The sequence below is a fragment of the Lissotriton helveticus genome, chromosome 6 (assembly GCF_964261635.1).
Source record: "Lissotriton helveticus chromosome 6, aLisHel1.1, whole genome shotgun sequence".
NCBI classification, from domain to species: Eukaryota; Metazoa; Chordata; class Amphibia; order Caudata; family Salamandridae; genus Lissotriton; species Lissotriton helveticus.
Window position 1 is genome coordinate 14513569 of NC_136067.1, and position 18625 is coordinate 14532193.

The window sequence follows — 18625 nt, forward strand, 5'->3', positions numbered from 1 at the left end:
CTCCCTTGTGACTAAGGAGTAGTCACCCTGCAGCAGCAGGCACCAACCAAGCATCGCGGTTTGTTGCCAGTCTCTCCTTCGGATCAAGACTGCTCCAGCACGACGAGAACCGGCTTCCCTGGCACCTCTGATCTCAACCTACATCATCAGCCCAGCTGTGATCCGTGGGTGTGACGAGACCTCGAGGGACCGGCCATCTTCAGAACTGCACGACGCTTGTCCAGCACGACTCCCGAGTGACCCTCGACTGAGTGCTTTAGGGTAAGAGAAGCCCCGACCCTGAGCAGCTCCAGCACCGAAGTATAGCCCCCCTGCATCCACGAGATCTGCGTGGGGCCCTTCTGCTCTTTGCTGCCAACCGCGTTGTCCAGGTCGCTTGCCCGTTGGCTAGTGGCCCCCTCACGACGCTCCACGACGACAAACACTGCTGGTCTGGTTGCTCCAGACTAGCCCTTGCTCCCCTCCAAAAGAGGAGCACCCTGGACCCTCCTGGTCCACTCAAGACGCCATTTTAGGTCCACCGCGTGGGCCTTGCATTTGCCAAGACTTGTTGCCCAATCCTGGGTCCAGCGACGTCGACAGCAAAAACCTTCGTGGGACAGCTCGCACCTCCATCCTGGTCGCCGACAACGCCTCCTGGTCCGAGAGACTGCAGAGCCCAGCAGCGCCCACTCACCTGGCTGAGGTGACTTCGTCCGGTGCCATCCTGGTGCCCACTCAAATCACTGGCTAGTGATTCAGAACTTGGTCCCCTCTGCTTACAGGTTTCTTCTTCCCTGATCCAGGCTTGGATCACTCCGATCTTTCTTCACTGGCCGCCTGCGAGCAACTCTTTCTTCAGGCTCCTGGATCTTCAACGAGGGTTTCCGACGCAACTTCAACCCTATGCAGCCGCAGCCCCTGGGCTAGGTAACCCGAGTACTCCGGTGCTCCAGCATAGTCCAACACCCTAAGTGTTCGGATCCACTCTTGTTTTCGACCCACCTAGTCGGGTTCGCCCGAGAACAGTAACTTTGCAACTGCTAGCCTCCATAGACTTTTTCCCGCCTTACGTGTGAGAGTTCCCACTCTGCACATGACGTCCACAGGCCTCCTGCATCTAATCCCAGTGTTTAGAATTGTAGGCCTAGCGATTCCTAAGTCTAGAAAAGTATTACTTACCTGCTAGCAAGTTCACATTCCACTTACTGTGTATATGGTTTTTCGTGCCCCTAGGGCATTTGTGTAAATTGTGCGACTTAAAGTATTTTCGTAAGAGTTTTGTTATGTGCTTAGCTCCCTGACTCATAAAGAGTTCAGGGTAGACTTGTTATAAATAAATATACGTTTATTTTCATAACAACTTGTGTGGTGTCCTTTCACTTGGTGTTCAAGGGGTAATGTGATGGTAAAACAGCTGGCTTAACACGCCCTCTAGAGTCTTAGCCTTAGACTGCTCGTATCCATGCTACTAGGATAGCTGGTCTATAAGGTTGACTTACAACCAATCATCAATAAGGGTTGTTTGGACTGATACATAGTGATCACTAGAATAGTGAGCACTGCATATCAGGCCAACTTCTCACAGCAAGCAGTTAGTCCTGGGCGCGCCTTGAAGGAACGTTGACTTAAATTTGGGGACTGTAGTTATCAAGTTCAATAAGATATTGGCAAGAGAACCGCGCAGAGGCAATGGGAGCTGGGCTAAGGATGAGTGACTTCTGGAGTAAGGACGCCCAGGTCTGGTTGAAGTTCCCTGCGACGCTGAAGATAATGTGGCGCAATAAAATGCACAATATTAGTAACCCAGAAGAGGTGGACATTTTTTGGCCCCAATGGAGGGATCAGAACAGTAGAGGCCTGGAGGGTTCTGTCTGTGATAGGTTGAGTTGAAATCACTTAAAATGCAGCAATATAATCTTAAATACATGGTTGGGTTTCTCTTTCTTTCTTCTTTGGGTTTATAATTTGGATTTCCCCTCTCCACCTGGGGGGGTCGCGAAGGGCGGAGTCTATAAACTAGGGATAGGAAAGGGGGTTCCCCGAGGTGGGTGGGAGCAAATGGGAAATTATAATAAATATATATATATATATATATTTATCACAACAAACGATTATGGGAGCAGGAACCAGCAACATGAAAGCCAAATCTAAAATCTATCCGCAATTGACACCAGGAAACAAGATTGACATGTTTCAGGAGGCAGTGACTCATGACTTATACAAAATTTCAAAAAGTAAATGCAGTGATAATTTATCCTCAACAGAAAGACATCCTTAAATAACGATCAGAGCTTTGAGATAAAAGTAGCGGATAACGGGGGGGAACGTGGTTCTGTGGGACAGATTTATACACCGCAGAGGCCATGGCACAGCTGAACAACCCCGAGTACTATGAAAAACTAAACACAAACCCACTAGACAAAATCAAAAGAGAATTAGACCAAAAATTAAACCAATGGGAAACAAAAGGCTTAATAGACTGACGAAAAGAAATACCTGACAGTCGACTTTCCAAGAACGGCAACAATATATTTCTTGCCTAAAATACACAAAAAACCCACAAAACCACCAGGGAGACCCATCGTGTCAGCCAAGGGATCTTTGTTCGAGCCCCTAGCGAACTTTATTGACTACTACCTGAACCCTTATGTAAAACAACTCAAATCTTACATAAAAGACACGACGGAATTTGTATGTGTCTTAAAAGAACTCACTTGGCAACCTGACTTCCTAATGATCACCATGGATGTGACGGCGTTATATACCAATATTGACAACAACCTAGGTATAAATGCATGCAAACATTACCTGAAGGAACGGAATATTCACTACAGGGACCACAATGATATGCTGGTGGAAATGATTCTCAAATTGCTCACCAATAACATCTTTCTATTTGGCGAATTGATGTACCGACAGAAGAATGGAGCCGCAATGGGCTTTTCCTTCAGCCCATACTATGCGCGCATAGCGATGGGCTGGTGGGAGGAGACAACAGCATGGAACGAGAAGAACCATGAGTACACCCAACACATTGTAACATGGAAAAGGTTAATTGACGACCTGTTTATAGTGTGGAATGGAAGTGAAGCCAAATTTTTGGAATACTTTGAAATATTAAACACCAGTACTCCCTGCCTAAAATTCACATATACCATGAACAAAACAAAAGCTATTTTTCTGGACAAGGAAGTATATACCAAAGATAACTGTATAGAAACTACACTTCATCGTAAAAGCACAGCCACAAATGCGACCTTGGAAGCGACAAGCTTCCACCAACAATCATTAATGTGCAGCATACCATACGGAGAATTTCTCCGCCTCAGGAGAATTTGCAGTGAGGAAAAAGAGTGGAACAAACAAAGCAAAAATACAATCAAACGCTTTGAAAAAAGAAAATACAACAAAAAAGTGGTTCAAAAATGTTGGGAAAGAGCAAACCAGAAATCAAGAACAGAGGGGGGACAATGGCAGTCTGCGCCAGGCCACAACGTCAGATTTTAACCGTTGGAGCGGAGGAAGCAGATTATGATCATAACGGACCCCGCGGTCTAATGTAATAAAGATCTCCCAATTATTTAAATCCCATCTGCGTCACCTCTATGGGTCAGCCGCGCGGCAAAGAGGGAGTGTCGCCCGAAAGTACGTAGACACAAGACTTGGTCCAATTAATCACGAGGCCTGAGTTCTTCCCGAACGAGTTCAACACATCAAACAGTACAATCAACGACTTTCGAGGCGACGTGAGATACAACAAGATGTCGTCTGCATAGAGTGATATTCGATCCTCAAAGTCAGGGGTCCACTGAATACCCCTCATCGACGGCTCCCACCGCCGCCAGTCTATCGGAGACTGGGGAATACACCTTTCGAAAATGTTCAGCAAAACACTCAACAATCTCAAAAGGGTCAGTCACTCGCATGCCATCAGGTCTCTCAATCACAGGAACCACACTACTTGCCCTCTCCTTTCTGTCTAACCAAGCAATCAGTTTCCCAACCTTGTCACCCACGTCATATAGCCGTCCCTGCTGCTCTCTACTCATGACTCTTGCAGCGTCCGTCACCAATTCTCTATAATCAAGTTGTTTGAGACTGAGGACATGAACCCTATCATGATAATACCCAATTCCAAATCCCCTTCCAACTCAGCTATTTCAGTCTCGAGGCGGACCACCGCCTCATTTTTGCTTTTCTTGGCACCAGCGATTAACGATAGCGCCTGCCCACTGATGACCGTCTTGAAAGCCTCCCACAGTGAAACAGAAGAGGACACAGATCCCTCATTCTCAGCAAAATACAGATCCAGAGACTTAACCAACTCTGCCCGGGTTTTGGGGTTGCGAAGATACCAAGGATTAATCGGGCCACTCGACCCCCAGCCCCCATCCTCGTGTCTATCGAAAGCCACAATGGGGAGTGATCTGAGATACCCTGAGCCAGGTGTCTAACTTCCCTAACTGACGAGGCCTGTGCTGCTGGTATCAAGACATAGTCAAGTCTAGAGAGACTACCATGAGCACCAGAGTGGAAGGTGTATTGCGCCTGTCCCGGATGCAGTAGCCTCCAGCAATCTACCAGTCCCAGCGTCTCCAGAAAGCCACTCAGCCAAGATTGTGATCTCGTAAGGTCCCTGGGGGGTTAGCGGTCCTCCCAGCCAGAGACGACAGAATTGAAATCTCCACCCATCACCAGGACGCCATCTGGAAGTCCCAGAACTACTCTCCCCAAATCAGCGAAAGTCGTAGTCTGCAGACCAGGAGGGACGTATACAGAAAGCAATGAAACAGTCTTCCCCTCCCACCTACCAGTGAGAGCAGCATAGCGCACCCTGTCATCGAGGACTATAAATGTAAATGTACCGGTATTTATAGAGCGCACAGCTACTTCCCTGAGGTAGTGTCCCAGCGCTGTCCGTATACCGCTTAGGAACCCTTCCTGGTTTTCCCTGTGAGTGTCCACTCCTGGGCACCCCCCAGGGTGAAACCAGGCATCCCAGCACTTTTGGGGCCGTTGTGGAGATTAAGCAAGCTATTGCCCAGAGTCGCAGAGTGGGACCCATGATTAGAATAGGCACCGAGGCGAGAATTGTCAGGTCCGAGGAAATTGAGCCCAAGACCCGCCAAGGCGGGTATTGAACCCTGGTCCCAGGCCAGACCTCTGCATCAGGGTCTGCCGCTCTAACCATTTGAGCCACACTTCTCCACTATGTCATCTACCTCCAGGGGGAGGGAGTTCTTAACTAGAATACCCACCCCTCTAGAACCAGTAGAGAATCCGGAGTGTGCAGCAAGACGATATCCTCGCAGATTCATAGCATGGCAAGTGTTTCCGATCAGATGTGTCTCTTGCAGTAACACTACATCAGGGGAGAGGCGTCTCAGTAGTTGCAACACTACCCCACGTTTTATCCTATCCCCCAACCGTTTAACATTCCAACACAGTAACTTCAACCCCCTACCCCCATCCCAGAAGTGAATGCGGAACCCACCCCACAGCGAACACAACACCCAGATCCATAAGTAAAACAATACGTTCCCTTGAGAAAAAATAATACATACCCAAACCCCCCCACCCCACGATAAACACCCGATACAACCCCCCCACCCTGCACCCCTGCGTTAGACTCAAAAGCCACCCCAACTTGCAGTGTGCCTGTCGCCCTAACATTAACTAGTCTACAAAAAGAAACCTGGAGGAGGAAAGAGTCCCACTCCCCCCGCCACCCCTGGGTCTCCCACCATAAGTAACGTAAGTGTATAAGTCATCGAACCACAGCTACAAGTTATGTACAACGTCCGGAAACCAGGAACCAATGCTCATTCTTGCTCCGACGGGCCACCTTCAGCTCCTCCAAAATGTTCCGAGCGATCGCGCTGCATAGGCAATGTGTCAAGCCAGTCACTCGCTCTCTCAGGGCGGTCAAAGAAAAACATCCGATCCTCGTATTCAACACGTAGCCGAGTTGGGAAGAGCATCACGTATTTCATACCCATGTCCCTCAGTCGTCGCTTCACCCCCTGAAACTCCATCCTTTGCTTCTGAACGAAGTGGGTGAAGTCTGGGTAGAAGCTCACTGTAGTGTTTTCGAACTTCGTGGGGTCGCCCACCCGCGATGCCTGCAGGATAGCGTCTATCTCTAAAGTTGATAATTCTGGCGATAATAGGCCGAGGAGGGGCACCCTGCTTCGGCTTCCCATCCGGCAGTCTATGTGCACGTTCCACCGCAAAGAAGTTGCTCAGGCCTTTGGGGGAGAGATGATTTAGGATGCGGTCCTCGACAAGGAGGTCTGCAGCTGGTTCTTCCAATTTTTCAGGGACCCCAATAATACATATATTATTGCGTCTGGCCCGACTTTCAAAATCCTCCAGCCGACGAGCAAAGAGATCATTGGAGGATCGTAGATTGCGAACCTCCGTCTGTAAATCGGACACATCAGTCGTAAGGCTGGAGGTCTTCAAATCTAGGGATTTGACCTTTTCGTTAGTCTTTGATAAGTCCACCCTGATCAAATTGACGTCGATTGCCACAGTGTCAAGCTTAAGGGCCAGAGCCTCGTATTGCTGGCCAATTAAGGTCTTCATACTGGCAATGGCGCCCATGACATCCTGTAGAGTCAAATCATCCGACTCGGCTGAGCCATCACCTGCCTACACCAGAGTCCTACTCGCACCACCGGGGGACCCTTTAGGATGGGTATAGCGATCCATAACATTCGATTGAATAGTATCCCCCGGGTGAATGGTCTTGGTCTTTTGCTTCTCGCTATCGGGTTTGCCCGCCATAGTAGGTGTTGCGCCCCAGAGGGGCCTTTCAGACCTGGTAAAAATGGCTCCAAACAATTCACCCAACGAGATCTCCAAAAGCGAATTTCAGCAGGATATCACCACAACCATAAACACTCTGCCGTTGGCACACGATAAAGTTGCGGGGCCCGGCTGCAACCCGAGGCTAGAGCGATCCTGAGATAGGAGGAGGCTGAGGGACCAAAACGAAACCGAAAGTCAAATCCAAGGTTGTGAACAGAGCCCCGCAGGCCGTTGTTGTTCAACTACTGCCTGGACACCATAATGATTCGAGCCCGGGGTAGCTCCATGGGGCGGGCCACAAAAGTTCAAATTATCGTAGTTGCGGTTCCCGGAGTCCAAATCGATTTCTGAAAGCAGCCATTATATCAGCTGGGTTGCGTCTTCAATAACCAGTCTTCGTAATCAGGATAGAGTTCAGGATAGATGTGGGAGGTGGCGAGGGTCCCGGGAGCCCTGTGCTCACGCGGCCATCTCGGATGCGCACGAAGCTCCTCCCTCCTGTGGGATGTATTTAAAGCATATTTAAGGGGAATACTTAGTTTGATTATGGTGGGTAAGAGACGTACCCTGAAACAGGAAGATGAGGACCGAATCACTGATATCAAGCGTAAGGAAAGTGATCTTCAGAAGGCATCACTGGAGGGCACTGGTAGAGTCCCTGCCCTTAGTAAATAATTAGAATTCTTACAAGTAGAATATCAAAGGCAATTGGATAAAAGACTATTAGACAGGTGGAAAGTAAGTTGCAACATTTCTCATACGGAGAGAAGTGTAGCTCGCTTCTGGCTTGGAAAGCAAAAATAGATAAGGCTAGGAACTTAATTCAAAATTTGAGAGATGCAGAATCAGGAGCATTGTTGAACACCAATTTGGAAATATGTGCAGAGGCTCGGAGATACGAGTACTTTGTATAGAGAAGATATTTCTCCCAGGAAAGAGAGCATAGAGGCCTGGTTAGATAAGACGGAGCTCCAGCGATTAACTAACGGAGAAGAGAGGCTAGTAGAGGCCGAGATTACGGAGGAAGAGATCAAGATACAAATTTGGAAGATGGCAGGGGAGAAGGCAGCGGGGCCGGATGGCCTTCCTGTCGAGATTTACTCTCAACTACTGGATAATATAGCTCCAGACGTGAAAGTCCTATTTGATTTAATATAAATAGAAGGCAAAATAGTTCAACGGTCATGGGCTGATGCCACTAACGCTAATTTTTAAACCAAATAAAGAACCATCGGAAGTAGACTCATATAGGCCAATTTCACGTTTTAATTCCGACTACGAGATCTTTTCAGGGATAGTAGCCTCTAGGGTTGCCCAGGTCATCAAGGGAGTTATTCATCAAGACCAGAGAGTTTTAATCCCTGAGAGGAAGTTTAATGAGCGTACTTTTCTGATTTTAGGGGTTATAGATTTGGCGGAAGCCCAGAATTTACCTGTGACAGAAGTAGCTGTAGATGCTGCAAAGGCTTTTGACCAAATACACTGGGCCTATCTTTGGGGCGCCTTAAAGTGCTTTAGATTTCTGCAGAACACTGACGGTGGTTCAAAATCTGTATTATCTGCCCAGAGCTAGGGTGCTGGTGAATGGGGAGCTGTCAGAGTGGTTTGACATCATTAGAGGCACAAGACAGGGGTGCCCACTGTCTCCACTTTTGTTTAATATCTATATAGAGCCGTTTGCATCCCTGATTAGAGCCGATTCCACCATCTCCCCCTTTAAATCTGCAGGCTTGGTGGCAAAACTGGCTTTGTATGCAGACAATCTCATTCTTTATACCAATAACCCAGAGGCGGCAATTTCCAACTTAATGGCCAAGGCGCAAAGCTTTGGTAAGATTTCGGGCTATAAGGTAAATAGTGGAAAAACCAAAATCATGGTATAGAACCAGGCCAAGCACAGTTTGGGGGCAAAGGTCCAAATGCGGTATTTGGGTATCCAAATAACACAGAAGCTAGATGTGCCCAGAACTAATTGGAAAAAGTCAGTAAAGAGGTGGGGAGCCTATTGGCCAGGTGGGCTAATCTACCCTTAAATAGTTATGGCTGTGTCAATCTTATTAAGATGATCGTCCTTCCGAAGATCACTTTTCCCTTTAACTCAATTCCTTTAGCCTTTTATAAAGAAGATTTAGCTAAGCTCCAGGGAAAGATAGGCAGTTGCATCTGTCCCTCGAAGGGGTCCAGGTTATCCTGAAAAAAGTTGAGGAGGAGACTGGAGACCCGGTTGGTTCTTCCAGATCTCCTGGCATACTGCAATGCATTTCATTTTAAGAACTTTCGTATGCTTATCAACACAGTCAATCGGTCTCCCCTGGGATTACTTTTTGGGGCAATGTTAAAAGATGCGAGTCAAGGGCAGAGCCATTTTCTATTTAAATATGGAGACCCAAAGTTTTTTTTAAAAGGTGAGACTGAAGATCTTGAAGGGGGCCTTAAGAAGCTGGATGTACTTCGGCAAAAAAGTAGGAGTACCTTACTATTCGTCCTGGGCCCCGATCTGGGATTCACCAAGAACCCCCGAATGTTTGAGAGACCAGCTCAGTGTGCCACTAAAATCTGCGGGTTACTTACCTGGGGAGGTCTCAAAACTGCATCTAATGTAGCAAGCTGGGAAGTGTTGAGTAACTGCACTAGGGGGCAATTAACAAGGTTTAAATATTACCAAGTCAGTTCCTGGTGGGCTACACAGGCCTGGGTAGAGGAGAAAGAGGACTCCTGGCTTGACCAGACGTTGAGTAGGTTCCCTGAAAAAGGAAGTCTCCATGTGGTATTGGGTCTTGGTGGAGGCAGATAAGGACTGTATCTGGGATATCAACAAGCTTTGGGCAGGCGAACTGGAGGGTGGAAATCCTAAGCAAGTTTGGCTCTACTCTTTCTCCATCTTACGAGCTGTAGTGAAACCTTCTGCTTTGAAGCGTAACCATCTTTTCACTACCTATAGAGTTTATCGGTTTCCAGCCAAGCTGTCAAAAGCTACAGGAAATCAGTATGTATGCCCAAGATGTATGCTCTCATCGGCAGATGATGTCCACATGTTTATGACGGGTCCGAGGATTGCATGTTATTGGACGGAGATATATAATTTCCTTGCGGAGGTAACAGGTAAACAAATCAAGGAAAGCCCTAAAATGATATTCTTTGGGCTCTATCAAGATGGTCCAGCTCGAATAAACACTGTTAGTTGTAAATTTGTTTACTATGCTATACTTCTTGCGAGACGGGAGATTTGTAAACTTTGGAAATCCGGAAGTCCACCTTGCTTCTCTGACTGTCTCAAAAGTATGATTTCAACAAGTCAGTTGGCTACAGCATGTGACCCTAAATGTCGAGAGAGAGTGTGGATAATGATGGTGGAGTGGAGTCAGCGCTACAGTAGGTCCAATGATTAAGCCAAACCTGCTGTCGGTCCTGGCTCCCTCTGTTTCAGGTCTATCTGAGAAGGAATGGAAGTGGAAACAGCAGTATTCTTGCGTGGTAAAGCTCTTCTCACCTCTGCAAATGCGATAAGAGTAACATCAGCAAGAGCAGGCAGAATGAGGAGAAAAAAAAAAGAGGGACATCTGAAAAAAAGTCAAAGAAAACCATTTGTGCAGCATGAGACAGTGGGTGCAGTCTGTGGTGCTGTTTGAAAACCTTGACCTGGCTGGTCTTACATGTTGTGCAGTGAAACCAGTCAGGCTAATAATCCGGCTACGCATTGATCTATTGTGCTGCGTGTTTTCCACATACAAAAGGTAGGAGCGATCATATGATATTAAAGATACACCCTGAGATGACAGCGCTAGACTGCACCAAACTAAAAAAAAAAATATAGTATCCATAAACGCGCCCATCCACCAGCTGTGTGCATGATGTAAGGCAGCTGATGGAGCAATTTTCACACAAAAAAGGCACTTAAGTGCAAAGGTTTATGCTAATTAAGATGTGCATAATTAATGCAAACAGTAGGAAATCCTACTTAGGCACTGCAAACAAAATAAATATTAACAATCTAACCTAAGTAAGTAACTACTGATGCCATATTAACATTGATGTATGTATTAGGATTGAAAGGGCTGTTTTCACACATTGAACTGTTTTGCACATGATATTTTTGTCTACCGCTGCAGACGCTATACCTTTCCAGAAGCTTTTCGTTAGTTAACGAATAGGCATTTGAGATGTGTTAGTCAACTGACACTGAGTTTCTCACTAGAAGAGGAGATGGCAGGAAACTTAACTCGTGGGAAAGACTGACTGACCGCAAGATGTTTTTGAAGTATCTTTTCAAGGACGCGACTCTGTGACCTACTGTGAAGACGCGAGACACTAGGGGCCTACCTACTTCCAGGGTTTGCTGAAATCCGATTAGATGCAGAGAACAGGGCCTGCACCAATTTTCGCAACCTAGGTTTTAGCAGTTGTATGCGTTCCTAGATTAGTAGGATTCTTAGAATGACATCTCGCCAGGAGAGATCCCCTTTCGGTCCTTCTCTTTTCCAGAGATATCTTGATTTATAGTGAATACTTTCCAGCTTGCAAGTCTATTGTCTATCCACAATATTCCTATTCCTTCATCAGAACTCTTCATTTGAGTTTCTAGACTGACACCTATCCTTGCTTATAGAAGAAACTGTCGTTCTCATGTCTATTTTAGATTAGAGGATTCCTTTATGGAACACGCTTGCTGTATTATTTCTACTTCATTTAGAATACTCACTTGGTTTTTCACCTTGTTTTGTAATACAGACTAATGGATTATTTTAACTAATAATAATCAGTAAACAAATAATATTTACTAAATAAAACAACGTAAACATTAGATTCGTTAACAAATTCCTTTAACCCACATGGAAAAAAAAAATTCTTGTCAATTCTCAAATGGACTTCACTGTTCATGTTGGATGTAAATAATTGTTCCTTCTCAATTCTGGTCGACGAACAAAGGTCCACACGACCAATGGCGAAGGTTATTTAATGATTACACCCGAAGACTCGGATACAAAAAACCCGCGCCAACACAGCTAAACAGTAATTATTCTGGGATGAAGGCATTTGTCATAATTTGGGGGTTTGCTATCAGAATATCCCATCCAATATCCTGGTCTGTTGTGAGGAGCTGCCCTTGAATCTGGTGGGATATTGTGAAGTGACTCCATGATGCAATGGTGCAGTCAAGCAGAAGAATGGACCAAGCAGCCTTTAATACACAGCTTATCCCAAGCTCCAAGACCCCCCATACAGCTTTCCAGCCCACCTTGGTGCAGGACTGACACGCTCAATAAAGGAATAACTACCAACAGCATAACGTGGGCTGCAGTGAAGGCAAGCAGATCCGGGAGATGTGAACAACTGGGTGGGTGGCAATTGTTCCGCTCAAATAGGGGTTTGATTCCTGCTCATCAGGATGCTGCATAATACGGTATGGGTATTATAGCGCTTAGTACTACTGAGTGGGTGCTAAAGGATCAGTGGTGCTGGTGCTAACAGGGTTTGGGAAGTGGGGGGATAAAGCAACCACGCGACCAAAGGGGTCATGTGGATTTGTAAAATCGATTTTGCCCCACATACCAGCAAGAACCTCCCTGCCTTCGTCACGCGCTTTGGGTATCACTGGTTTATACCCATGGCCTTTAGATTACCTTCAGCCACTGCTGGATTTCAATGGGTGACACACCACCGCTAAGGCAGGGCCACTGGAATTAAGAGATGGCCAGCTTCGCTTTTCTTTCATATAATTATGGATTTGTTGCATTGTTCACAATATCATCTGCTGCATTTTCTGCAGATATTGTAAAAATAAATCTTTTTCTAACTCAAACGGCTCAAAAGATGCTAAAATCATGGCAGAATGAAAGTACCAAAGTACTTATCATAGTCCAATTTAGGGAGAGAGCACAGTGACTGGGGTCCCGATTAGCAGGATCCCCGTCAGAAAACAGAATTGACACCGGCAAAAAGTGGGGGTAACCATAAAAGCAGATCCTACTTTCCTACAATGACACAGGGCAGGTGTGAATGAAGCGCTATACAGAGCAGGTATGAACGAAGCGCTATACAGAGCAGGTATGAACGAAGCGCTATACAGGGCAGGTATGAATGAAGCGCTATACAGAGCAGGTGTGAATGAAGTGCTATACATAGCAGGTATGAATGAAGCGCTATACAGAGCAGGTATGAATGAAGCGCTATACAGGGCAGGTATGAATGAAGCGCTATACAGGACAGGTGTGAATGAGGCGCTGTACAGGGCAGGTGTGAATGAAGCGCTATACAGGACAGGTGTGAATGAGGCGCTATACAGGACAGGTGTGAATGAGGCGCTATACAGAGCAGGTGTGAATGAAGCGCTATACAGAGCAGGTGTGAATGAGGCGCTGTACAGGGCAGGTGTGAATGAAGCGCTATACAGGACAGGTGTGAATGAGGCGCTATACAGGACAGGTGTGAATGAGGCGCTGTACAGGGCAGGTGTGAATGAAGCGCTATACAGAGCAGGTGTGAATGAGGCGCTACACAGAGCAGGTGTGAATGAAGCGCTATACAGGACAGGTGTGAAAGAAGCGCCCCGCGCCTGTCAGCCCCCCCGCACCGCCCCCTCCACTGCTGCGACCCCTCGGATGGGAGGGCAAAGGGCGGGACACCTCAGGTGACGGGGCCCCCCCAGATTCCTGGCATAAAACCAGACCCCCGGTGCCCCCGCCTCCGCTCCTGGGGGGCCCCGGTGCCCCCGCTCCTGGGGGCCCCCGTGAGGGGAGCCTCCCGCCCCCTCTCACTCACCGAAGTAGACGGTGGCCTGGCAGCGCGGGCACGGCGAGCTCATCCTGGCGGCGGCGCGAGCGGGGACCGTTGGCTCCGGCGCGCGCGCACGGGACGTCCCTCACCTGCAGCGTGCGGCGCGAGACAGACCGCAGCGCTCCAACGTCCTGACCGAGGCAAGGTGAAAACTTCAGCCGACCCCGCCCACGCGAGCTTCCCATTGGGCGGCCGTTACTCCCCGCTGATCCGGATTGGTCGGGCGGTGCGCCGGTTCACGCCGTCCCGCCCCCGAGGGTCTAGCCCGCGCGTGAGGGCCGCAGAGGCGGCTCAGCCACCGGGCGGTGCGGTCGTGTCCGCTCCGGCTCAGCTGGAGGGCGACCAACGGCCATGGGGGCAGATTCAGGAGGGGGAGTGTAAAACCTCAGCACAAAAGGGCAAAATTCAGGACAGAAATACAGAAATTAGGAAAAAAAGATACATTTCACAGACACATCAGAGGAGGTCATAGAAGTAAGTAAATAGACAAAGAACATAAGTAAAAGTCAAAATAAATTTATATTAGGGTGAAACAATCTTGTACTTCACGGTTTTCCAGTATGGGAGCAACTGTGCAAGTATTTGTGTGGCATTACATATAATCACAATTAGGACTCTCGGTTTTATGGTATTTATTTTCTTGACATTTCCGTCTGTATTTATCCACATTTAGTTTTTTGCATATTTTATCTGTATTTATCAATTTTTATTTCGGGTTTTGTGAGAAAAATTAAGCAAACATAGTACATTTCCACATCTAACAATCGATGCAAACTCTTATCTGAATGTATGACCGACTTCAGTAATATGAAGTCTGGCCGATGATGAATCAATGCACATTTATGAACATTTTAGTATCAACCTTTTGCATATATACTGGAGTCAAAGCCTCATACCAATAATTTCTTTATTTTTTAACCGCTTACCAGTAAATCTACACCGCTTATAACCCGACAGTCATGACTGACAGAATTTAGAATCACAAAAAAAAAGACTAATTTCCGTTTTTATCCACATTTACATATAAATACATACAGGAAAATAAATGGTCTTCCGTCTGTATTTATCTGTAAAAACGGAAAACAGGGAGCCTTAATCATAATCTATGTATACGGCTACTGCACTGCGTTGTCCAGCCTGATTTTTTGTTCACAGTTCATGGTCCTGGTTCAAGGCTCATGCATCAGGTAACATACTTGGGAGAGTCTGGGGTGGGGGCCAGCCTTTGCACCCCTTGTGGACCCAGAATGTGGGTCTGTGTGGACTAATCTTGCTTTTTTTAGGGGTTCTCTTCCAAAATCCCACCTGTGTACTATAGAATATGCTGCTTTTTGAGTGCTTCTCTTGCCAGGCTTTGTTCTTTTGCCATCTCCAGTAAAAAAAAAAATCTTATGTGGCCAGCACGGGTAAGGAATGAGTAGAAGAAAATATTTGTGCAGCGTCACAGGCACCGTTCTAAAGTTCTTGGCGCTTTCGATGTGTGCTGGCATTCACCTGTTTTAAAGCCCGAGGTGCTACAGCTCAAGGACCCTGAGATTCTGGCCACACTGACACAGTGCCTTCAACTGCTCTGAAATCTTGGTCCTGCGATCTGTCATTGCTCAGGCTGATCCCATCCGTCTATGAAGTATGACACAAAAGGCAGACATCTTTAAATGATCCCCATGTGTTGCAGACTGGTGTGGAAACAAAAGCAATATCCTGTGGTTGTGTTTTGCAGCTTCTTTATTGTGGTCGGCAGGTTCCACTGGTTCATGTTTGTCTCTAGTGTGTGTTAGGGCTTCAGCTCAAGCATTCACTGGCCTCTCTGAACTCAAGCAATAAACATGAATAGGTTGCAGGGCAGACTGGGGAAGCCGAAATCAGCTTTGAGCGTGTCCAAAAATAGCCTCTGCAATCTCCGTGAGTTCTCCGACTTTTCTTAGCTTAAAAGAGGTCCATCTCTCCTCAAACTATGACAAGGAGAGCAGTGCCATAGTACCCCGTCACTTCTCCTGGCTGGACACTCACCTGCCCGTTGACTGCTCCTGTCCCGTCACCGATGTGCCAGTTGACTGCTACTGTCCCATCACTGTTTTTTCCCAGTCACTTCTCCTGCCCGTTCACTGCTCCAGCCCAGTCACTGTTTCTACCTGTTCACTGTTATGCCCGGTCACCGCTCCTGCCTGGTCACCGCTCCTGCCTGGTCACCGCTCCTGCCTGGTCACCGCTCCTGCCCGGTCACCGCTCCTGCCCGGTCACCGCTCCTGCCCGGTCACCGCTTCTGCCCGGTCACTGCTTCTGCCCGGTCACTGCTTCTGCCCGGTCACTGCTTCTGCCCGGTCACTGCTTCTGCCCGGTCACTGCTCCTGACCGGTCACTGCTGCTGCTCTATCACTGCTCCTACTATACTTAATACCTCTTCCAAACACCCTAACTCCCCCCCCCTCTTCACTGGCCTCCGCGCTCCGCCCCGCCCAGACCCCCTCTTCAGAGGCTCCCTGCCCAGGGCCGCCATGAGCCTAGAGCCGTCCCTGCCCAGAGGGCAGGATCCTGGAAGTATTTTGTGCAAACTACCCATAAGTTTCCTGGGTCCTTGCACCCATGACCCCAGGAGAGGGGAGAGGTTTTCAGTTAAAGTAAGCACAACCAGGGCTGGAGCTGATGTTCTTGGGTTCTGGTGTGGGTATACTTTTTGGTTGGTTCTATGTTTGCATTTTGTGGTAGTAAAGAAAAGCTTTGATGTTATTTCTGGTTGTATTGATATGCAATACTATATTTAAAATGTTTTATTGACGAGTTTTACTATCTTCACTGCAATGCCTATGCTATTATAAAGCGCTTAGTTTGCAAACAATTAAGTGCCAGGGCCTGTCTCAAAATGATACTGCAGCTTGCACCACACATTGCCCCGGCCAGCACTGCCAATGACAGGACCAACATACCTATTAACCATCGCACCCCTACAAGTGTGACAATTCAAATTATTTCAGGCCACACAAAGCTATAATAAGGGCGTGAGAGGCTGGTATTATTCATTGTCAACCCAAATTGACTTAACAAACACGGTTGTTGTGCTCCTTTAAAAAAAAAAAAAAAAAAGAGCACCACCGTGTGGCAGCTGCCATAAGTGGCAGTGCTGACAATGAAATGTTGGTGCTGAGCACTGGAAACCACTGGCTCAAATTAAGCACTGCTTTTAAGGAATGCATAGAGATCTGTTATTGTCCTCGTTGGTTTAAATGGTGATTAATAATACATTTTTTTATTATTGTGGTGACACCCTGACAAAGCCAGTATCCCTGCCTTACATATAGTACTTTGGCACCCTGGCAAAGCAAGTAGGCCTTCCATATTTAAAGTAACACCTCTTATATTGTGATTTTGCATCTGTTATAGGGAGGGGTATTGAGATTATGTGGATCGGGACGCACCAGGAGTGTAATATGATATGAGGGTGTCATTAAATGTATTTTTGTCTACCGATGTATATATTTGTAATTTGATGTTTTGTTGCTATTGAGGCAGCTTCTTTTCATCCAGTCTCCTACTGAGGACAAGCAGATGAATAATTTGCATGGGTGGCGGCAGTGCCTCGTGACAGAGAGACGATCAGCAGAGTGTTGTCTGCGTATGCGATGACATTGAATCTATGGGATTGAATGATGTTTGTGTGGCGATGTTGAAGAGAGTGGGGCTCAGGGGGGAGCCTGGTGGGATGCTCCATATCAGGTTGGATGCGTCGCATAAGTAGGAGACTTTCTGACCATTTGGGTGCGTCCTGAGTGGAAAGAGCTGATCCATCGAAGTGCATGGCCGTGAATACCGGCCTCATGGAGGCCTTGGTAAAGGACATGATGGGGGATGGTGTTGAATTCTGCTGGGAGGTCTGTGATTGGGTCTCAGTCCTGATTGGAAGGGGTCCAGGCGGTTGTCCACATTGGGACAACTGGCCAGTCTGAGCTTCTCCAAGGGCTTGGCTGGGTAGGGGAGGAGGGAGATGGGCCTGTAGTTGGTTGAGGTCAGGGGGGTACACTAAGGGAGTGGTAGATTGACAAAAAAACAACCAATCAAATACATCGGGCTCACTCAAATGCCCTGCTAAATATTGCAAATGAGCACAGTAGGTCTACAAACAGCTAAACACTGTCTGTAAAAAGTGATCCACAACTTAGGACCTGCCTACATCAACCATCGAGTGAACTTCCACCAACCCGCTAGACACCTGAGCTCCTCTTCACTCAGCCACAACGGTGGACGCACCTTCTCCTACATCGCTGCCAAGACCTGGAACGACTTTTCCCTCCAGCTCCGTACGGCCTCCTCACTGGTGGTCTTCAGACAGAGACTCAAGGTCTGGCTCTTCAACAGAGACATAGCGCCCAGATACCCGTAGGGGTGACAGTGTTGCGCTTTTCAAATGCTGTTTTATTGACTGATTGACCCTGTTTCTCTGGAACTCTCGCCATAAGCCCTCACTTGCCATTCAGGACACACTGACAATAAACAGGCAGTAAAACTATAAGTTACTGCAAACTTATTCGTAAATGCCAATAAAATTTTGTACATAAATGCAAACTTCAATGAGGAGCAATTACTAGTTTGCAAAGCGCTTCCTAAAATAAATTAGGCTTATGGATGGACTTCCTGCCATGTGCCTTTGTTGTCATGACTCATGACATGCAGAACAACGTCACTACGTGCTCTTGGTGACGGTGAAATGTCACTGATAGGCCTCTGTGGGGCTGAAACATATTCTGCTTGTTCCATTCTCTTATCAAGTGCTTGATCACCCTGGGACTTCTTGGCGTTGGCGAGAAACTTTGACGTAATGTTATCACCGAGGACACAGTGCGCCAGTTCTAGGTTCTTCTTTTACAAGCCATTCTTTCAGGTGTGTTAGGTCAATTGGATCATATCCTTGAACTGGAACTACAGCCCCCAGAATACATTAGTGTCTAATGAACACCCAGGACAGGACTACCGTCTCCTTAGTTCCTGGGACTTATCTTGTAACCTTACCATTTAGTTACCACTAAATCGAAGGATTTGCACAACTGATTGCAAACAGGTGGCT

General features: G+C 47.2%; 2 protein-coding genes across 5 annotated transcripts in view; one reads left to right on the forward strand and one right to left on the reverse strand.

Moving 5' to 3' along the window:
• The window catches only part of CRIP3 (cysteine rich protein 3), a 376762-nt gene extending 363068 nt beyond the window's left edge, over positions 1–13694 (reverse strand). For all 3 annotated transcript variants that reach the window (XM_078647288.1, XM_078647290.1, XM_078647289.1), the window contains exon 1: positions 13555–13694. In XM_078647288.1, the coding sequence (XP_078503414.1) occupies positions 13555–13597 (43 nt within the window). In that variant the 5' untranslated portion in view covers positions 13598–13694. The remainder of the gene's footprint in view (positions 1–13554) is intronic.
• A 170-nt stretch (positions 13695–13864) lies between these two features.
• The window catches only part of TMEM151B (transmembrane protein 151B), a 483665-nt gene continuing 478904 nt past the window's right edge, over positions 13865–18625 (forward strand). For both annotated transcript variants that reach the window (XM_078647292.1, XM_078647293.1), the window contains exon 1: positions 13865–14043. The gene's annotated coding sequence lies outside the window, so the exon portion shown is untranslated. The remainder of the gene's footprint in view (positions 14044–18625) is intronic.